The 22458-nt window shown below is 37.7% G+C and overlaps 5 protein-coding genes across 5 annotated transcripts; 3 read left to right on the plus strand and 2 right to left on the minus strand.

The window, feature by feature from the left end:
- Positions 1-1975: 1975 nt before the first annotated feature.
- Positions 1976-3425, plus strand: GCK72_022025 (uncharacterized protein; the record flags this gene model as incomplete). Its single annotated transcript, XM_003094294.2, has 4 exons — positions 1976-2030; positions 2077-2190; positions 2446-2532; positions 3232-3425. 4 exons carry the CDS (start codon positions 1976-1978, stop codon positions 3423-3425), a joined length of 450 nt encoding a protein of 149 aa, XP_003094342.2.
- Positions 3426-8784: 5359 nt separating this feature from the next.
- Positions 8785-12711, plus strand: GCK72_022026 (uncharacterized protein; the record flags this gene model as incomplete). The annotated part of the gene is made up of 12 exons (XM_053734613.1): positions 8785-8845; positions 9192-9291; positions 9654-9831; positions 9898-10176; positions 10224-10355; positions 10758-10958; positions 11010-11051; positions 11166-11278; positions 11327-11420; positions 11826-11990; positions 12260-12360; positions 12627-12711. The coding sequence occupies 12 exons, from the start codon at positions 8785-8787 to the stop codon at positions 12709-12711; spliced, it is 1551 nt and encodes a 516-aa protein (XP_053583526.1).
- Positions 12712-13275: 564 nt separating this feature from the next.
- Positions 13276-14051, plus strand: GCK72_022027 (uncharacterized protein; the record flags this gene model as incomplete). Its single annotated transcript, XM_003094321.2, has 2 exons — positions 13276-13461; positions 13767-14051. 2 exons carry the CDS (start codon positions 13276-13278, stop codon positions 14049-14051), a joined length of 471 nt encoding a protein of 156 aa, XP_003094369.2.
- Positions 14052-14314: 263 nt separating this feature from the next.
- GCK72_022028 (uncharacterized protein) lies at positions 14315-14953 on the minus strand (the record flags this gene model as incomplete). The annotated part of the gene is made up of 3 exons (XM_003094302.2): positions 14315-14416; positions 14556-14756; positions 14828-14953. The coding sequence occupies 3 exons, from the start codon at positions 14951-14953 to the stop codon at positions 14315-14317; spliced, it is 429 nt and encodes a 142-aa protein (XP_003094350.2).
- A 2100-nt stretch (positions 14954-17053) lies between these two features.
- On the minus strand, positions 17054-21508 carry GCK72_022029 (uncharacterized protein; the record flags this gene model as incomplete). Its single annotated transcript, XM_053734614.1, has 9 exons — positions 17054-17154; positions 17207-17463; positions 17557-17793; positions 17900-18117; positions 18552-18704; positions 19147-19212; positions 19289-19360; positions 20870-21155; positions 21399-21508. 9 exons carry the CDS (start codon positions 21506-21508, stop codon positions 17054-17056), a joined length of 1500 nt encoding a protein of 499 aa, XP_053583527.1.
- Between the last annotated feature and the right edge of the window lie 950 nt (positions 21509-22458).

Here is a 22458-nt window from a genome sequence, read left to right on the forward strand (position 1 = left end):
TGAAATTATTATGAAGATATAAAATACTTTACTTTTCCTGTCTGCCTCCACAACCTTCATGATTTGCAGGGAGAAGTTGCACTGCCACCACACATAATTGGAAAGTATATTTGATTGGAAATAAAATATTTATAAAAATCGTAATATTCCTGTGGTACTATTTTTGCTCAATGAATAATTGATTTCTTCATATCGTATATTCCTTACACTTATACAACTCACCACTCCTTTAATTGTCTCTTAGGGAAAAACGGAAATTTGATATCTCATTTTTCTCCTCCCACAATGATACTCAAACAAAGGAATTGGAAGAAAAGGGCCGGAGAGAGTATTCTGAATTCTTTTGGAGCGTCTTCTGGGATATTCAAGATTTTCTGAGGATTGCGTACGATATACGAAGTTTATAATACTTAATGAGTTTTTACGGTGTCTGACCATATATCAGAAAATTATTCTTTAAAAAAATATAGCTTAACACATGATAATGCTTCGAAATGCTCATGATTTAATACAATTCTTCAAATTCAGTTCCGCATACAAATTACTGCTTTTTCCATAAATAACAAAAATTCTCCCACGATTCAAAAACTTTTATTGTGTGTGTTGGCGTGTGTTCTAATTCAACCTGTCCATATTTCTTTATTTACCTAACTTATCAATAGTAACTTTTACTTTCTCTGTTTGTTAGCACATAAAGAAACAGAGACACTTTATTTTACTTTTTGGCAAGTATAGCTATTGTAGTCAGGTGTCTGGTTTTTCTATGGTTTTTTAGACTTCAGTTTGAAAAAAGCTTTTTTAGATTAAAAATCTGGCTTATATATCAATTTTTTGGAATGTTTCCTAACAATACGCGATCAAAATACAACAGTCAAAATACAACAGTCTAAATAGAGAAGAAGAAAAAATTTACACAAAATGACCTATCTACTTTTTTGTTACACACACCACTCACCCTCTCCACATTTAATTGACCTGCCATTTCAAATCGTATTTACTTTTTGTTTTATTTCTTTTTCTGACTGTGTTCTCGTCACTTCTTCATGTTTCTTGTGATATCTGTTGATTTTTTATATATTGTTTTAGTGTTTTCAAATAATACTGGAGACGGTGTTTGTAATTTTAATATTAAACTACAATAAAAAGAGAACTGAAGGCAAAAGATCAAAAATAACAAAATGAGTCAGCGTCGGTTGGCAGTGCTGACCACCTGTCATGTTATCTTCCCATCTTAAAGGTTCCTATTTAGAACCAATGTCACCAATAAGCTGGGTTAAGTCATTTTCGATAACGTTTCTCTGGATCTAGTTGTTTGTTTTAAACATACTTGCAAACCTGGCTCGCTTAAAACGCAATTTTATGTGCTGAAAAAAAATACCAAAATGTAGATCTTGGCGAGTTCTATGTCACTGACATACTAAGGGCCGGATGTCTAGTGCTTAATGTCGCACGGGTACGGCTAGAATGACTTTTTGTAAACTTTCCCGTTTTTTGGTACTTTTCCCCGGCCCGGCACATTATAGACATAGAACATACCGAGATCCACGTTTTAGTATGATTTTCAGCCTAGAACATTGCGCTTTAAGAGAGCTACGGTCCGATTTGCAAGTATGGTTTTAAAGATGTAAAACATTTTGATAACATTTGAGTCGAAACTTCTGAACCAGAAAGAAAAAGCCGTTCTTCTTCCGTTTTATTTTTATTGCCCTCTTTCTTTCTTTTCCCTCTATCCCTATCTGTTATCAACGGGTGAAAATATCTTTTCACTTTTTTTTTCTCTTCCGCTTTTTCCTTCTGACTTCTCTTCCACTCGTCATTCATCAATAGATCTCACATTCGTTTTTATTGGTTTTTTCTTGAACCGTTCGAACACCTTGTGTTTTTTATGTGATGTTTTATTAGCACACACACTGTCGTTCTCTTAAAATCTTAAAGTTTTCGTATTTTCAGGTACTTCCTTCTGTGGAATTCAGAAATGAAAACCTTTCTGACGTTGGCCCTGGTTTTAGTGGTGTTTGTCACTGTGGCAGGTTAGTTACGGACAAATTTTACAACTCGAGAATAACATTATTTTAGAATCTGCCCAGAGATGCTATTCCGGATCGAAAGATCGTTATGAGTCTCGTCAATGTGACACTGGAACAGCTGGAAACTTTGTGTGCCAGAAATTTACTTGTGAAGGAGGAAAATGTGAGTCAGCTAAGTGAGATTCGAAAAAATACCACAAAAACAAATTCGCTTTTACTTTAAAATTGTGTTGAGAGTAATTTTGACCGTTTGGGCATGATGATTTCCGAATCATGCACTCCAAAGAACCGGCATTAACACACTTATCGAATATTGTACACTCTTTTTTTTTTTAATTCCGATGGGCACGATTTTCCCTTATTCAGTTTCCAATGATTTCTCTCTCCCCCTTCCATTTCTTTTGTTTTATAATTTCAGCGCCATTTGTGCTTCGAACATGTGCAAATAAGAGAACGGGATGCTTGGCTGGACCAGCAATTTGCAAGTTCTCCAAAGGAACAGGAAGTTGTTCAAGATGCGAGGGAGACAATTGCAATGCGTAGATATTTGGATGGAAACAAGGGAAAAGAAGAATATTTTGTTTTCTTCAGTTTTTTTTCATTTCGTGTTTGTGTGAAATATATGTGTGATTATACTACAAAAAAAAAGAAAATCTTTGAAACTTGATTATTTGAGCATCCATACATCCAAGCATACCACCAATTCTGACCCCATAGTTCCATGAAATATTCCTTCTCCCTAAACCCTTCTTTTTTTCATTTTTGTTCAGAATTTTTCCATTTTGGTCTCTTTTGAGTGTTGTGTAGTTATTACTTTGTAATAGTGGTGGTCCTTTACTTTTTTTCTGAATAGAAGTTCTAGAGAAATGAACACATAGACATACTAAATAACAATTTTTTTCATCGTCATATTTTTCTTCCATTTCAAAGATTGCCTGTCGCGTTCTCAACAATAGAAAAAAAACGAAACAAATATATGAAAGAAATTTCAAGAGAAAAAAATCTGGGTTTGCATTTCAGTATTTGCACATATACAGGAACTAAACGGAACAAATATCAATGCACTGGAATAAATATGATAATAGCAGAACTACAGTTAATAAGACAATAATACGGCTGGACGCATAATGTCAAAACGCCAAATCTTTGCTAGTTGCGACTATTTCCAGTTCATCAACTCTCTCATCCTTTTATTTTTTTCCAGTAGATTCCAACTTCACTGTCCGTGCATGTGCTCCAGAAGGCTCACGTTGCGAGTCCTCTTCCACAGTCTGTGCCGATCAAGACGGCGTTGGTTACTGTAGCATCTGTGAAGATGACAATTGCAACTCGGCAGATAGTCTATTTGGAAAGATGGCCCTTTCGATGGGATTCGTGATGTTGGCTAGAATTTTCTAGAATGTTTTTTACCTTAATATTTTTTTACCTCCATTGTCTTTCAAGCCACTAGAATATTCTATTTTTCACCGAAAAGTGCTTTACTAAAAAAGAAATTATTGATCTCAATTGGCTGCTTATAAAATTTTTGAAATTGTTATTGTTAGTTTTATAACTTCAAACGACACAATATATGATGATGTCCACATGATTCATCCTGGTACGATGCAGACGGTTCGGAACTTTTCAACACAATATGATGACATTTTTACCCAATTGAATTTTTAAAAACTGGTCGCACACAATTTGTTCTGTTGGCGGTCCTCCTAACAGAAAAACAACACAACAAATTGTTTCTTTTGCTTCTCTATCTTTATGCCGACATTTTTGGGACCAATTTAGCGCATCACTGCGTTGTAATGGCCCCCGCCACCAACCATCCTCACTATGTATTCTTTTTTATGTAGAGGGAGAGAGTGAAAGAGGTGAACATCATTTTACTCCTTTTTTAGTCTTTTGTTGTTACTATTTTGAATGGACACGTAGAAGAAAAGCGAGTGGTAGTCTTTTGAACTTGAATGGGTTTTGGTGCCTGTCTAGACGTAGTTGAGCGAAATTATGTGAAGAAGCTTCTAAGTAGTGCCAAAATTGAAAATTCTGATTTAAGTCTAGCGTTACAGTTTATTCTATGAAAAGCGTCTACTATAGATTTTTGAGTTACAAAAAGATATTGTCCATTTCTTGCTCATTATTCGTGGCTAAGTTCACCGTAAGCGATGGTTTCATGATAAACTGAATGCACTTTATTATGGGGATGTATGACTATTTTTTGAATTTTTAAAGGAATTTAAAACAAAAAAAAACGTCTACTCAAAAACTTAGCGTTTAACTCTGTTGACAGTTTTTGTCACTTAAAAAATAATCCTTATTCACTGGACCACAATAGCCTCACCATATGATGTCTATTCTATTTTTTACTTTCTTTGAATTGGAAATCCTGGGTGGGAATATATAACTCGATAACTTTTTCTTCCCCCCTTTACATACTTCTTCACCTTCTTGCCAAATAGTCAAAGCACAAACACACAACACAGATAGAGAGATAGAAAATGGGAAAAACGAAGATTTTTGCATCTTTTCATTCTAAAAAAGGAGGAGCACTACATCCTTCTCCTACTTATGCACACCTTTTTTGCTTCATGACATCAAGCAGTTAGATTTATTGGCTCTAAAATACTTCCCGTTTTAGGGATTTCACTGTTGTGGTCAGTTTTTCAAGTTTCTGTGAGTCTAACTTTCTGCTCATTATTTTATTGTGAATTCTTTCAAGTCCAACGTCACTCATCGGCAAAAAGCTCCTAATTTTGATCTCCATGCTCCATCATTGAACTAATTCCGACTAATTCTCGATTCAAATCATTCTAGCCCCTCAAAAGCCACCAAATGCCCAAAATTTTGTTTATAACACCATGCTTTAAATTCCCTAAAGACGTACTAATGATCCTAAGAAGAATTAACATACTTTTATGTTTTATAAACATTTTCTCATTGGAACCCTAAGACCCAGAACCCCCTACATAAAGAATGTGACAAGTGTTTGAGTGTTTTAGGGAAATGGGAGGAAAAAGTGACAGCAGTTATTCATGAAATATATGATGGGGCCGATAGTTATAGATAACTTATAGTTACCATAAATAACCAACATTGCACACGGAGAAGAGTTGTTAAGGGACAGTTGGCCTCATGGGGACTGAAAAACAACCGTAGATTATAAATTGTGAGAATCATAACGAGATGCTCTAAGAATCTATGTGACTTCCTTATTTCTATGCAGATTTATTATTAAACCGTTCGCTCGTTTCAGCTGAGCTTTCCATTGTTTTCATTATTTCCCTTCCAAAACAGAGCAACATTCTGATACACCTCTCCTATCTAATATACCAATCTGTTTCAACTAAATTCGTCTTCCCCAGATGTTTGATCGCTTATTTGTCATATTTGTGATATCAGAGACTGAAATCGCTAGACCACCCCCTTTAAAAGTTCTTTCATTTTATTTTGAACAATATAAAATAGTTATGTATATGATGTACAGTTGACACCGTGTGCTCTTCTAAACAAGTCTTAATAAAGTCGCTTGAGTTTCGCCGCTTTTTAGTCAATCTCGCTTTTAAAATAAGGAATTTATAACTATGATAAAACGAAAACATGCGGAAGATACCGGAAGTATTTGATGCGTTAATTTTTGATAGAATGTGATAGAAATCGCGAGTTCCGGAATAAAAATCAAAGTGGCTCCAGAATGTTAACGCTGATAATTTTCTTTGGCATTTTTACCAGTAATAAGTATCACAAGAGTTTTTCACTACCACTTCTTTGATAGCTACCAAGCATTGTATAATTTGTCTACCCGACTTACATTAGGGCTAACCTCACCACAGCAATGCAAACAACGGACCGGTTTCTACTGAAACATACGACAAATAAGCGTAAAAATCCTTGACACTGTCTTTTAGGGCACAGTGCCAATCGTTGTGCGACAGTGCGCGTTTCCGCACTGCTCACTTTTCAATTTCAACACCAAACAAAACCTGTCAATTTCCGCAAACCAAATCATTATTCTTATTGTCACTTCTTGCCCTCCTCCACCTGAGATCCGACTAACGGAGTGAACTCCTCTCTCTTTCCTAAATATTACACCCTCTATACATTCGTCATCCCATAGCTTTTCAACTCCTCCGTACTGGATTGATGGGGTCCCTCTCTTTTCCCTCTAGAGTAGATATAGACATGACAAGGAGCAAAATTTGAAGAGCACGGCGTAAGAAATGATGAAGATAAAGAATTTTGAAGGAGAAGGAGGGTGAAAGATAAAGGGAAGACAATATATGTGATAATGTCCGTGTGTTATTATTGCACCACCTCAAGATTTATGAGTCTTGTCGACGCATTTTGTTTTCCCTGTTTCTCTTTCTTTCTGATCTTCCTAAGCGTTTGTCATTTATCATTGGTTTTTTACTTTGATTGCAAAATAGCGAAAAAATGGTAATTGTTAATTTTAGGCATGTTTTTTAACCTTATTGAAATTTGACCGGTTTTTTCTCTTCTTCTATTTATATTTTACTATAACCATAATTTCTACCAACTTTCACAGTTTTTGCACTTTATATGGTTATTGATCAGAAATCACTTTTTCAACTTTCTCTTTCTCTATCTTGCCAAGTGCAAAACTATTGGAGGTCACGGAAAGAGATGTCTCAAGGAAAAAATGGGCGGGGCCTAATTTTTGGGGAGGAGTCTGTGTGCTTTCTTCTATGAGAGAAGCAGGAGCACACATTCTGTTAGTTTTGCGGTTGATTTTTGTTATTTTAAGAGTAGAAGACTCGAAATTTTCAGAAGCAGTGGTGGGATGTAATTTCCGGTAGAAGAAAAACGTGTTTCTAGGCAGAGCCAGTAATAGATTGATAGAACTAGGAAGTTGGTACGCATTCAAGGTACATTTAGTTTTAAATTTGGAACTGGTCCAAGTTTTGTTCTGGAAGTTTAAAAAAATGTTATTATCTTTCAAATTGCGTCATTCTACATTTTTGGGAAAGTATCTGAACTCGTGTTTTGGCAACCATTACAAAACAGCACGTTCGGTGCAAAAACTGTGATTTTTAATTAATTTAAGCGTTTCCACAAAAACTTTTTAAAAGTTTGAGACTTTTGCTTACCCATCTTTGCACCTCTCCTGCTAAAATCATCCTAGCAGAATTACCATTATTTTCTGATAGTTCATCTTGAGAAACTCTCTATAAGCCATAGTTATGTCTTCCATTGGGGTGTACCAGCCTTAAGCTAACACTGGCAATAATATAATTAATGCAGTGTGGCAACAAATTATCTTGAGAAAACTATCATTTTCGGTTAACTTAAAGTAATAGTTTTGAAACGAGCTGTTGCTAGAGTAGAATTTAAAAAACAATTCCGAGATAGAACCAGACCTTGCGAAAACAAAGCTTAGTTCTTATTGTTGTACTTCCTACCTAGAACAACTTAAAATATCCTAAAAACCCAATTCCCTTCCGCTTAATTTCACCCCTCTACATTTTATAGAGAAGTAGATTTTTTGTTCCCTGACCAATGTCTTGTCTTCCTTGTGAAAAAATAGTAAATTTTAGTCCTTGTGTGTATTTCTGTGTACACGCCTTCTGGAGACATCCGACGTCTCCTCCTTTCTTTTTCGTCTTCTGGAGGGGGATGAAATCAGATTAGAATTTCGCGTGTTGCCTTTTCTCTTCTCGTTGACTCACTTTTACACTCTATTTCTCCACTTTTTCTGTTGGGGTTTTGAAAATTTTGTGAACTCTGTATATCGTGTCATGTGCTTCTTTCAGTTTCTTAAAAGTTACTTTTTAGATTCCACAAAAAGTTTGCATCACAATACATGTCGCGATGAAATGGTGTTCTCGTTTATTCTTACATTTACCATCAGTGTTGTGGCTGCGTTTGATGATGGTAAGAATCGGGGAATACAAAATATTTGGTCTTTTGGTGGTTTCAATGGATCCCAACTAATTAATTAATGAATTTTTCAGACATGGGTTTAGCTATTTTACTTGATTGCTTTCTTAAAGAACTTTAATCTTGCTCTGAAAATTCATACCTAATTGTTTTCATAGATATGATTACCGTACTCAATATAAAAAAACATAAGCACTTTTCAAGTCTATTTTTCTTCATCTATTTTTCTTTTAATAGTTCTCAGAAGAATTTTGCGATAATCAACTTTTCAGGTACTTCCCCCTATTGAGAAGTTCAAATCCTCTCCAAAACATGCCAACAATAGGCATTGTGTTCGTTCGGTCTTTTATTCAAATAATTGCCGCTCGAAATTTTCCTATTTTTCTTCTAAGGCGTTGAAAAGCTATTTGAGGCAAACGATAGAAGCTGTTCGGAAAAAAAGGAAAATTGAAATTGAATTAGTCACACTACTACTTCCTTTCTAACAAAATGAGAGAGGGGAAATAGTTAATTCGATGTTTGTTTTTCAAGAGAATCCGAGAATGGGTCAAAAATGATTGGGATTTTGTGTGGGCTAAAATCTCTAAGATCCAGTGAAAAAGGGCAGGAAAGCATGGTTGTTAGAGAGAGTGATAACGGTCGCAAAACGCTCTACATACTGTCGGCATAGTGGACCTTCCCTCCAAAATAATTTCGAGCAGATCCGTACCTAATTAAAAAATTAGTAGCGTTCAGCATTGTTCAAAACTATTCCCAGTGTTCAAAAAGCCTCAGAGCTGCTCGACAGTTGTCATGTTTTTGCAAATGAACTCAAAATATTTCAGAATGCGTGAAATGCGACCTCCGCTCATCATACTGCAAGACATGGGAAAATATGACACAGAGTTGCGAGTGCCGAGACGGTTTTGCACGGATATCAAATGGATCTTGTGCTAGTGAGTTGTAAGATTGGAATAGTGAACATTTTGGTAATCTTTGTGCGTTTTTTCTAGCCGTTCACTCATTTTTTTCAGTCACATATCTTTTATTTTCTATATGTCTAGTTCCTTCATAAAATAATATTAAATCTTCCCTTCAAAAGTAACCCGTTTTCAATATGAGACTAGCCGAGGAAAGCAATAAAGACGGGACAAATTTCAAGTGGACAAATAGGACCCGTCTCGTTTTTACTTTTTTTCACAACTCGACAACATACACACACATACACAGATAGGTACAAAAAAACAAAAGGAGGTGGAACTGAATTGTTTGAAATACATAAAAGGAAATATCTATTTGCAGTGGTAAGCGACTTGGCAAGAGGTGGGATGGGACTGTCACAAGATTCAGAAGAAGACGAGCCATTTTGTGTTTTGGGGCAGGCAGAGAAAGCAGCGACAAGGTGAGTACGGATTTTACAGTGCTATGATTTTTGACCATCTGTGTGTCCAAAGTACCCAGAAAAACCAAAAGATTTTGGAAACATGATACAAGCCATGTCTGAACAACATTTCGTAACCTAACCCCGTTCCTCGCCTGATATCTCGTACCTGAGGAAGAGAAGGGGAAGCTAGTATTACAAATGTCCTATCAGCAAGAAGACAAAGGGAAATAGATATCAAATTGCAGAAAGAGTCAAAAGAATGTGTTTTCTTTTCACAAAGTGTTTGGGGATAAGGAACAATTTTATCGGAAGATTCAGGTTCTAGTGAGCTGGTTTTAAAGACGATGTTGCCTTCAGGATCTTAATGATTTGTTTTCCAGAATCCTCACCGAACTTCTCAGCAAATACGATCGAAATCTTGTTCCAAAAATGAAAGGAGTCGATGTAGATGTGGAGCTGTTGATTCAAAGAGTTTCGGAAATATCAGAGATCCAGTCGAGCTCCACTATGCACATTTTATTCAGTCAGATTTGGCATGATCCAGGATTGTCGTTTGAGGTGAGAAAGCTAACCGGACATACAGCTTCAAATTATTTTCTAGACGTTATCTTTACCGATTTTCAGCACGAGGAAGGTGCGCACTGTCTCACCAACTTGTCCCTTTCTCATCGAATGGTCGATAACATCTGGCTACCGAATGTATGTATAGTCAATTCAAAAGGCTCAGCAATCCACAAATCCCCTACTCCAAATATATTTTTGGCTATATTCCCAAATGGTACGGTATGGATGAATTACCGGGTGGTTGTTGAGTCTCCATGTGAAATGGACTTCTCTTTTTTTCCAATGGATCGGGTCATGTGTACTACAATCTTTGAGAGCTATGCGTTTAACGTTGGAAAGGTGAGCACGCGCTCGTTAGAAGATGTATACTAAATGAATTGTTCCAGGTTCGTTTACACTGGAAACGCCAAGGACAACCTGTGGAATTCATTGATGATGTTAAGTTACCGGATTTTCACATGACTAAATTTGTACATGAGAAAGCAACTTTTATTTATCCAGCTGGAGTTTGGGATCAGGTAAGAGCCGCTCTGATTGAACTGTGACACACTACTCTCCTATCAATTTCTTTCAAAACTTTCACTTTTCCAAGTGAAATATTCTTCCATTAGTGAAAATGTGACAATAGAATGATGAATGACTGATGGTTTTGTCAAAGTGTTTAGCACATGGTCCTATGTGTCTTTGTAGCAGATTTTGTGATTGACAAGATGAAAAGTTTTCGAAAAAAAGATATGATATAGTGATGGAGAGGAAAATAAATGGGTAACAATAATAACATGAGCGATGACAACTGTTAGTGGATTTTTTGTGGTTTTGCAATTATTGAAATAGTAGTTTATGACCTTGGAAGGGGTTTTCAAAACGTATTTTTGCAATTTTTAAGAAATTTCGAAAAAACGTAACCTTCACTATTTCAGCTCAACATAAAACTACTATTCCGACGTTCATACGGGTTCTACATTCTTCAAATTTATCTACCGACATATTGCATGGTACTAATCTCATGGATTTCATTCTGGTTGGATAGGCGGAGTCTTCCCGCCAGAGTTACACTCGGCGTCTCTTCACTTATGGCTCTAACACTACAGTATTCCAATGTATCGAGGAGTTTACCAAAGGTATGAGGGTCTGAAAAATCTGAAACTTAGTCACTACCCTGGAATATCTAGTCATGGGAGTTCAATCCGACTCCAAGTATGCTGTTGAACTCGGTAACCTTTGCATAGTTTTTTCTTGTCACTGAAGCCATTTCGCTCACTTCACAAGCTTTCTTCCTTCCTTTCTTTGAAAGTTTCCTTATTTTAGGAAAAATAATATACTTTCAGGTCTCCTATGTGAAAGGATTGGATCTCTTTATGTTCGGGTGTATTGTCTATATATTTTTGTCAATTGTGGAGTTGGCGGTGGTTGGATCGTTGGAGCAGAGAAAACAGCAAAGGTAAGAACAGTTTTTTTTTCGAATTTGTATCGAAACATTTAATTACAGAACAAACGGGGATGGTGACTTTCTCTCAGATGATGACATCAAAAAGAACATATTTCAACGCACATTCTCTACCAAATCTTTTAAGTCGGGCTACGTAAGTTTAATCCCCTTTTCCCCTGCACTTTCGCAGAAAAAAAAGCAAGTACTTTATTTTTCTAATGAATCAAAGGGTGCTGCTCATTTGAGCATTTAACATCATGTGTGCGTAGGGGGGTATTTGGACTAAATTATTTGGGGTACGGAGGGCCAAGAAGTTTTTAGAAGAGAAGGAGATTAGGGCTTGGTGTCTCGTCAAGCGTGCCCTCGGGGCACTTTATTTTCTCTTGACCAGAAAACATATAATTAATCATCCAATCGTCACTTTTTAGGTTTTGGTAAAGCTGGTAATTGTGAGTAGGGGGACCTATAAAAAATTTCAAATTTTTCACGACAAATAGTAATGGAAAATCGAAACTTATGGTGGTCTAAATAATTGTATCAAAAATAAAAAATTTTACAGGGCGCCCGTCATCATCAATTCTCCGAATGTGCCAGCCCAGAAGACGGTGGAGAATGGCCCAAAACTCGAACGGAGTGGGCAGAGAGGACTTATGTGGAGTGTCCAGAGCCAGAACCACCGGAAAGTAATCGACATCCTGAAGTAGAGAACGATAGTAATAATAAGGTTGGTTTACGGGAAGAGTGTAAGGACGATCAAATTTGGGAAATATAATCAATGTTTGCCATATGACAAGGAACAAATAGACAAATATGTAGATCGAGACAAAAACAATGGGATTGGATTATAGACTCTGAGTTTTCTAAAATTTAAAAAAATCAATACAACACTGTATTGCCAAAGACGCACTGGACCGAAGATCACTAGTTTAAAAACTCGGAAAAACGATTTAGAATCACGATCTAATTGATTCTACTTAACCTTTTTTATTTAAGATGCTGGTATTGGTGAGAGAACGGAGAGCGTCACGGAAACGAAGGAAACGGTTAATGAGTGGAAAGTTATTCCAGCGATGGACGGCTGAAGACATGGATCGGTAATAATAAAACATTTCTAAAATGAATATCTTCTAACATTATTTTTTCGAGGTTAAATAATTGTCCCGATAGAAAAATTTTGACCAACAAGTTGTAGACCTCAAGAAGTAGCATTTAACTCAAGTACTCTTCGAAAAAAAAACACTTCAAAAAAATTGGTAATTATTTTTTAGTCATGCAGTCTTATAAATGACGTAGACTTCAAACATATTTTTTTTTGGAAAAAAATAGAAAAAATAGTACTATCAAAATTCTTTTTTTTTAGATTCTGTCAAAAACTGTTCCCAATCACATTTACATTCTGCAACCTCATCTACTGGATGTACTACACGGCCAAATCCAAAGATTGATGTGTTATTACTCGCAAAACAATGTTTGCCTTATTTTGTTTCATTTTGCTGTTAATTATTTTGAAACTAACAATGTGATATTTATGTGCCATGAATCTTTGCGAATTTCGAAATCTTACGTGTACAGATAATTTGCTAAGCAACTTGAAAACTAACGGCGGAACAATGCTCTCTTTCTATTTGTTGCACATCCTTGTTGTAAAAACCACGTCACTTTTTTCTTTCAGATTTTATTTTTGGATTTTTTAACCTATTTTCCATTTTCAAAAATCACTGTCATCTATTCTCATTCATCACCGACAAAAGTTCCCTGTTTTTTCTCTAGTCTTCCCCTCACCTCTCTCTCTCTATCTCACTATTTTTCCTAATTTGACACATGTCTTCCCACTGAATAACAGAAAAAGACGACAAAGTGGGCGGAGCTCGAATTGTTGTGGCTATAAAACCGAAGGACATTTTCTTCCATCCCAATTAAAACTTGATTTGACGACCGACCGAAAAAAAATCGACTGATTTTTTTTTCATTTTTCAATTCCACAACTATTTGTCTTGCCTAATTGAATCATGAAAATCCCGATAACAATTGCCGAACTGGTCTCCTCATTCTCGGGTCTTAACAGGACACCTGACTTTAAACCAGTCACTAACTGTCCAGGAAATAGTAGTGGTGGAATCAATTCCGGAAGGACTACACCAACTCAGAAATATCATGGAGATAGGAGGCATTCGACAGTTATTACAGTTGGAGCGGTGAGTTTTCGGGGTACTCAAAGGTCAAAATAGTTCTGAAAACCCTTTAGCAGGTCTCACAAATAACAATTTCTAAAAAAATACAGCTTTGAGATAGTTACCCATTTTCAAAACACTCTCAAAACATTCCAAACTACTGTTCGAAAAAAAAAGAAAAGGCATTTAGTCTATATGACCTAAACAGCAAAATTTTGCTAATAACAAAATATATGGATTAATGAGAAATTGTGAGAAACAACTAACCACTACTTTGCAGCATTTAACGCACTGAGCACGGTCCCCTCCTAGCAACTGAATAATTTCAGGACAAACTGCCAACCTTGCCTTCTGAACCAACTTTGTTTCGAAAGGCTAGTCGTTCCAGTAATGGATCTGAAGTAAAGTATCGAAAAAACAGAAGGCAATCAGCCCCATGCATCTCCACAATTGCTGGTTCTACATGTCTGAAAGAGAAGTTGAATCGATTGAGAAGTGCAAATAGTTCAGGAGATGAGCAGGATGATATACAAGAAGAAGATCACGAACATGAACAAGAAGAGTTTCATGTGAAAAATAAAAGAAAACAATCTGTGTCTTATCAAGTTGCTTAGTTGTGTGAGCGAAATGATGTTTTGGATAATATTGCTTTAAATTGTGATTTGATGTAAATAAATTTTTTTGAATGAGTGTATTGCACACCTAGCATAAAAATTTGAATCCCCGATTTTTGATCATACTCGATTCTCTCTATCTAATTTCAGAAAAACAACCTATCAATTGGTATCAAATGAAGAAAAAAATCCATAAAACCAAATATGAAAACAAGATTTTTTATCAGTCAATGATCAGAGTTCTCAGTTCTCTTTACTACGTTTCAGTCTTGCAAGTCCGAATACGTACTCTCTTCATAATTCATTGACGTCTTCTGGACTCGGCCAGTTTTTGTAACTTTACAAGCAGGTTTTTGAGGGATTGGCTGAAAGAAAGTATTGAGATAATGTATTGTTATGCCACATTTGAACCCAATGGTGTATATGTCCAGACTAGCGACACCCGAAATGACATATTCCAAGAATGCAACGTTACAGGTGGTCTCATAATTTCAGCCCACTTACCACCACTCCTTCCTCGTCTTCCCCTCTCTGAGTACTTGCCACTTCTAACTCGGATCTTTTAGGAGGTGTCTCTAAAAGCGGATCACTTTCTTGCGTTTTATCCACATGAACTGATGAGTCAGGTCGAATGGTCATCTCTGAGTTTGGTTTCGATAGTGGAGATGATTGGGTCGGTTGTACTTGAAGGGAAGATCCAGGTGGCTGAAAGTATGGGTACTATACTTTTTCAAGTTCCAAAATGTTTTCTTTTAAGATTTCATTAAAAAACTAACCATCGGACTTTTGAAAGGATCCACTGGACTTTTCGATCCCGTTTCCAACAACTTCTGTTTTTCCCTTTCTTCTCTCATCGTCCTTTCCATCTCTTCACAACTATTTTTCTTCTGTTTCCCAAACATTCTAATGCAAAGAATCTCTAGAAATGTGCAAGAAGCCGTCACAAGCACACAGAAAAATATACAAAACCAATATCTGACGATCGGTTTAATTCGATTCATTAAAGTCGAGGTGTCCAGAATGTATCGCTCGAAAAATTGAAAGAAGAGCGGGTTGTTCCAGTTGCATTTGTTCGAAGAGCAACAACACATCCAACCGGACGGGAGAGATAGGAATGTGAAGTTATTGGGAGAGTGGAAGCAGTGAGTGTATGATTCTGAAACTTATAGAATTTTATTGGAAGAGATTTTAGACTTGCAAAATTATACATTTTTCAATTTTCTTTGGTTTTAATTTGCGAAATAATTTGACCTACCCATTTTTGGTTGAGAAATATGTATTTTTAGCCAAATTAGTTGTTTTGTATTGATTTTTGAACGGAAAATGATTTTCTAAAGATTTTTGACTAATTTTAAAGTGAAATCTGAGCAGGAAGCTCTGCTTTAAACTTTTTTGATGATTTAAAGAGAGGGGGCGATATACTTTTCTCACTTTTTTCACATTACTAGTAGTGGTGCCCCCAGCGAAGTCTATTTAACGCGGTATATCTTTTTCCTCAAAGGGGATATCAAAAAGTTCACAGCGGACAAATAAAGCTCAATTCTTATGAAGGATTTTTTCAGTTAGAAAAAATTGATAGCTCGTATGACAGTTGAGATATTGTGCTCCAAACTTTTGCTACTGGGGTCATCTCTATTAGTGGTTTCATGTTATTTTCTAAAAAATATGTTTGGCTTGAAAGGCATTCTGCAAAACAGCTGTAGATTATAAAAATAGGCTTCTAGGATTGAACTGGGATTGAAGGGGGGATGAACTGCACAGTCAAAGCAGAATTTTAACCTCACCAGCGTGTCAGATACCCGAAAGTGGCTATTATGAATTCAATGTTTTCTGTGCAAGAGAAGTTCGCGTCGCACACACGCGGCGACCACGCCCAGTCCAATTTTAACGCTGCGTTCCATTTTTGAACACTGTTGCAAAAAATGGACGTGGCCGCCGCGTGTGTGCGGCGCGAACTTCTCTTGCACAGAAAAAATTGAATTCATAATATTTTACACAAAAAAACAAAAAACAATACTCGAATTAATATGACATCCCAGAGGCAATGCGAAACTGCTGACGTGTCCTTGCCACGTTGAAGAGTGTGTATCATTATGGCCATAAAACATTACACAGACGGGCGGTCCAACAGTGAGCTCATCTTTATAAGAGTAATTGATTGTTTCTGTGTTATTTCCTTCCAGGATATATTTTGGAGATTCTTGATAGATCACTTTCTGAAAAATTACTTCTAGGTCTAACATCTAATATATAGTAGCAAGCAATGCGAGGTCCGCAACAAACAGATTTTAATTTTCTCGAGTCGTGTTGCGGGCGCGTCGCGGTTTATATTGAAAGATACGACAAATAAACGTAAACATTCTTAACCAAAAACCGAAATCTGTAAATTTTTGTTTTTTTTTTATCTCAGAAATAAGCAAAAAAGGTAAAATTCTAGTTTTGGACAATTCTGCCAAAAAAAACTTGGCTAAAAATAATTGAAATTTGAATTTGGCACAACCTACCTTTGTGGTAAAACATTCCAAAGAGCTGTTTTTTCGCTTTTGAGCCACACATGTTAGCAGACAGAAATAAAAGTATACAAATTTCATGTTTCGGAACATAATGAATTTATTTATTTTTCAAAAATTATTTTTTGCATCAGAAAAACAGGTAATTGGGGTAGTACGTGGAAATGGAACTGGAATGCGTAGGTATATCTTTTTTGAATTATTTTTTGAAAGTGCTGTTTGGGACCTAAAAATTGTACAGAGAAGTGTACAAAAGGAAAAAAGAATCATGGAACAAATTAAGGATGCGTAATCGGAGGTTTTTTTTGCGTAAATGGGGTCGGTCATCTTCTAGAAGTTTTGTGCTATTTAGAAGGTCTAAGCAACAGTCAAAACTTTTGGAAGTATACCTAGAACCGGAGATTTCTGAAAAGGAGAATGTGGATCGGTTGGAAAAAAGAAAGAAATACAGAAGAGAATATTACAAAAGAAAAATAGAAGAAAAAAAAACATTTAGCTAGCTTGGAATTTCCACATCGGATTTCCGTCTAAGCTATATGTAGTCGCATTGGGGTTGGCTTGAGCGTACTGGAAATAATCGGCTTGGTAGGCGCCTGCAAGGAAAAGAAAATTCAGTTAGACTATCTTTTCAACCAATGTTCTTACTATATGGGTATTGTGCCTGTGGTCTGAAACTAGCCGTTCCATTGTAGGAAGTTGTTCCAGTTGTACTTGAAATCGGATCGATATAAGCACCTCCTTTTTGATCATCTGAAGATGGACTGCTCGATTGATCATCACATTCTTCTTTGATCGAATCCGAGAACTTCAACTCATTGTCTGTAGTTGCTGGGGAGGATGGTTGAACTTCGCTTCCTGTGGAGCCGCCGGATCCACCAGAAGAGGTGCCGTTTGAGCTGAAACTGAAGAATGGAGAATATGAGGCAATTTTGATAGAATATTTTTCATAACATTTGAGTTCAACTATTAATTAAATGAAAAAAAAAACAACTCACCCATTACAGCCACCAACATTTCCACTTCCCGATGACATTGTTTTCTTTTGTTGCCTAGCCTTCGCTCTTCGATTCTTGAACCATACTTGTACTCGGCTCTCCGGCAGTTGGATTTTATGAGCCATATCCTCTCTCATAAAAATATCTGGATAGCGAGTTTTCACGAAATAACTCTCCAAAATTTCAAGTTGATTTCGAGTAAATGTTGTTCTTTCGCGTCGTTGTTTTCTGGAGAAACTGGAAAAATGTAGATTGAGTGTCGAGGGAGACAAACAGAATTACAGATGGATGTTTGGCGAAACATCCGGAAACACAGAAACACGAGCATATACATCTTACTAACCTGGGTTGGTTTGCGTTCCAGGACATGGACCCCATGGTGGCAGCTGACTGGCACTCCGACAGACTTCCTCCAATGAATTGCATACTTGATGGCAAATAATTGTGCCCTACTTGGGCAGGCAGACCCAAATGGCTTGTTGGATAAGCAGACCGATTAAAATAAGCGCTCATATTGGCTGCTGCAGTGGCTGTGCTTACATTCGGAAGGTAGGGCATAGGCTGGAATAAGAGAGAATTGAAATAGAGAATGTATACTTAGCAAAACCAAAAACATTTTGGTCAGAAAACCCAGGAATTTTGTAGTTTTGAATACAAATGTACCGATTGACCAATTCATTCAAGACATCCAATTTTGGATATAGAGATTGGATACAAAATTGGTATTTTTGAATTCATTGAGAACCAAATAGGTCAAGATATTAGCTTTAAATGATAGAAGTTTGGTTATGTTTTTATTTTGACAGTGAAATTTTTGAATATGTCAAATGAACAAAAAACCCGATTCCGACAGTACCGAAAATTCCTGATAGTTTTTAAGGTATTTCGTGCAAAAGTTTTTCCTTCTTTTCCAAAAAACTTTTTAGAATTTTTAATTTCAAGCATGCAGTTAATTAATGTTTACATCATAATATTGAATATCCCACAAAACACACCGATAACTGAAAATACAATGAGGCAGAGTCGACGGCACTCGACGCCGGATACGCAGATGACGAAATCGATGGTCCTCCCGGAGTTATTTGGGATAGTGTCGAGTCATCCGACATCAACGATGAGGGTTTTGTTTCCACATCGTCTGGTGATATCTGAAGTCGTGAAAACGTGGACACCTAAAGGAAAACGTGGTGGATAGGGTGAGAATGTTTTAGCGGCAGAAAATTGGTAGCGTCACTACATTTTTTGAAGAAAAATTCGAATAAAACTAGTTTTAAATAGTTCAACATTTTCAGTGACTGTAAAACAAAACATATTTCAGCTAATTTTTGTTAACGGCTTCCTGTTTTCAGAGGAATTTTCAGAAGACTAAGAAAAAATTTGCCTTGATGCAATAACTTATCTATTTTTCAAAAAATTGGGAAAGCTTAAAACATTTTTTTAATAAGTCCTATTTCTTGAAACTAGTTTCGATTATACAAAAAAAATGTAATTTACAAAAAAGTGACAAAGTGTAGAAGATGACAACAGTTTACAACACTCAAAAAAGTACCGCAATTTTACAATTTTCGAAAAAAAAGTCAAGAAACTTACGAAATTCCCACTGGATGCTGATCCGGATGATTGTGTTCCTGTCCCTGTTAAGCTTTGGGTTTGGATCTGTAATATTTAGGCTTCGAAAAAATAAGATACGACTATTTTATAATTTAGTCAACTCCATGCACTAAAAACTTACAAAGTTCTGACTGTTCATTGCTGCTCCTGTGCCAGAGCCTGGGCCTGTTCCACTGAGATTCTGGGGTTGGATCTGGAGAAAATATTATTAAGAAAGCTAATAAGACTTGGAAAAGTGAAAAAGTGCTAAACTTTAAAAAATAGTTTTGAAGTTCGTAGTGTTAATCCCTTTTAGATTTTTAGCCTGCACTTACAATTAAAATTCTGAGTATTTTTGGATCTATGATAAAAATTTTAAGCAGCTTCAGGTCGAAGCTGTTTAAAAAAATTGTGGGAACTAATTTAAATTAACTGAACTACTAACTGACAAGCAAACGAAAAACTATTATATACTTTAAATATTAATTTTGCTCCAAAAATCAAAAATTCTGATTGAAAATGAGAAGAAAAGTTGCACATTCCAAAACCATAAAAAGGTGTGTTCCGTGTCTTGGCAAATTCATGGAAAACTGCTGATAAAAAAACCTTTTTGTCAGATAAACTGTATAAACATTGATAAGAGAACGCTAGTACTGTAAAGAGTGGCTTCGCCTAGGTTCTTCAGCCACGAAACCCATTGGAAGAGAAGAAATCAAAGGAGAGAAGGAACGTGGAATCCGGATGACCCAAGCCACGTCAAAAGGTCAAATATGAACTCTTCTTGAATGATTAAATCAGTTCTAAGTTCTCGTTTTTGCGAAACTCAATAAAAGGTATTTGTTGTGAGTTTAGTGTGTTCTTAGTTCTCAAAGTCTGTTTCTGTCCTAAGTGATAGAAATAGATAACTTGGGGGCCGAACCAAATTAGTTGTAGTAGTAGAAGTCAGACGCTGGTGAAGGTGATAAGACCTGATCCGAGCTCCTTCGCTATTAGAACTATTTCTCAATTCGAATTCGTTTTGAGAGAAAAAAAACGGTGAGACCGTGGGGAGATACTTTGGTGTGATATTGGTGAGACGGTGGTGAGAAACGGTGATGTCGTTCAGTACGGAGAGAACTAAAAAGAGAAGCTCGAGTGTTACTTCTTCCGAGAAGTCATGGGCTGTCCAAATGAACGAGGTGAGACTGAAGGAGAGACGCAAGTTGGTGAAGGGATTCACTGACTTTTTGGAGTCTTCGGGTCGTATGGAGAGTGATATGTATGAGGCACTCATGGCGGCGTGCAAAGGCAATGAGAGACAGTCAGAAGTGCTTGTAGAGCCGGTGAAAAAGTACTGTCAGGAGTTGCGAGAACGATTTGAAGAGCTTGGCGGAGAGAGATGGCCGCTAGAGATTATTGGAGTAATGAGGGAAAATGGAGTGGAAACGGTAGAAGAGTTGCGTGAACTCTGTGAGAAAGGCGTAGAAATGGTGCCAGGTGGCATCGTGGAGAATGCCAACAAGGCCCAGGATGAGTTGGCATTGTTACAAGATGCTTGGAATGAGGAGAGAGAGACGTTGTTTAGAGAATTGAACAAGCTGAAAGAGGAGAAGAGATTGGCTGAGGAGGCTGTCTCGAAGTACAAAAAGACGCTAAAGGAGGAGCGTGAGGCAAGTAGCGAGTTGAGAGGACTGCTCAGAAAGCAGGAAGGTGAGCCTAAGAAGGCTGGGCAGGCCCGTGATACTAAGGAAGTTCCGGTGCCCTCGAGGTTGGAGGTGGTCAGAAAGTGGTCCTCAAGGGATTCGGATGACGAATTCTCGATGCATGGCAGGCGTGGAGAATACTCGGATAGTGAAAGAAGTTGGGGTGAAGATTGGAAGAGTGGCAGAAGTTCCAGGTATAGCGCGGGGAACGAGGTTATGATGGGAATGGTGGCATCTATGGGGAGAATGATGAAGGCGTCGGCGTTGCCAGAGCCAAAAACGTTTGACGGTACTGGGGACTTCAAGGAGTTCAAGAGAGCGTTCTTGCTGAAGTACCAGCAGGTTACGGATGAGGATTATGAGCTAGTAGCCATATTGGAGGAGAGATACTTGAAGGGGGCAGCGAAGTCGTTGTTCAAGTCACTGGGAGATAGGCAGGAGAGGCCGATTGCTGAGTTGTTTGTGGAGTTTGAGAGAAAACTCCGGAAGAGACAGGGGGATGCGAAGGCTGAGGCCTTGCATGAATTCGATCGCCTTCAGAGGGCTCCGGGACAGAAGTTCTGGGAATACCTGGTGGAGGTAGAGAAGTGGTCGAAAAAAGCGTATCCCGAGGTCGAGAAAGCGACGTTGTCGCAGATGAGAACGACAAAGTTGATGAGAGCTACGGAGGATGATGACATGCTGCAGTCGGTGCTGGTAGCTAAACGGTTGGAGTTGCCACTGGCGACGCAGTATGACCAGTTGAAGGATATTGTACTCCAGAGGGAGAATGAGAAACTGAGGAAGCAAAAAGAGAGAATGGGGAGATTGGGAGATCAGGGAAACAGTGATGGTCGTCGGTCGCCTGAAGGTAGTAACGATGGTGACAGGAAAACTGTAGGGGAGAGAAGAGATAGTGGAGCGAAAATGAAATGCTTCACTTGTGGAGGAATCGGACATGGTTCCTGGCAATGTGTATCGAAAAGAGTCGATAAAGTGCAGATCCAGGAGGGGACTGTCGAGAATGCTGGGGTGGAAACCGTGGAAATGGTGGAGATGTTGGGACAACGGAGACGGGTTGTCATTGATAGTGGGGCAGTCGTATCTGTGATATCGACTAGTGCTTATGAGAGGTTGAAGGCGGGGTGTCGTGACTGGGAAAAGGAAGTTGAAGTGTTCGGAAAGCCGACATTCACAGTTTTGAATGCGTCAAACTCTAAGATGAGAGTCAGGGGGCAGATCAAAATTCCCATGGTGGTCAGAGGGCGGAAAGTGAGAGTAGTTTTCCAGTTGGTTGACAATTGGGTGGAGAGGATACTGATAGGAACTAATGCTTTTGAGAGCATTGGCGTTGAGCTGAAATGGAAAGATCCATATGGTTTGGTGAATGCCGAAGAGAACTCGGCAGAAGTACAGTTCATTGGAGGTGAGAAGAAACTGGAGAGACCAGGAGAGAAACTTCGGAAGGTTCCGACGGAGGTATCAGAGATACAGTGCAAGAGCGTTGCCGTGCGTGGAGAGAGGGGGAGAAGTGCAAGCACGGGTGACGTGGGAGAGGTGTTCAAGTCGGAAGGGGAGAAGGAAAGAAAGAAGGTGAAGATTCGGGCGAGTGTTGCGGTCATCGGACCTAGATTGGAGGCGAGGGGGCCAG

The sequence above is a fragment of the Caenorhabditis remanei genome, chromosome V (genome assembly GCF_010183535.1).
Source record: "Caenorhabditis remanei strain PX506 chromosome V, whole genome shotgun sequence".
Lineage (NCBI taxonomy): Eukaryota > Metazoa > Nematoda > Chromadorea > Rhabditida > Rhabditidae > Caenorhabditis > Caenorhabditis remanei.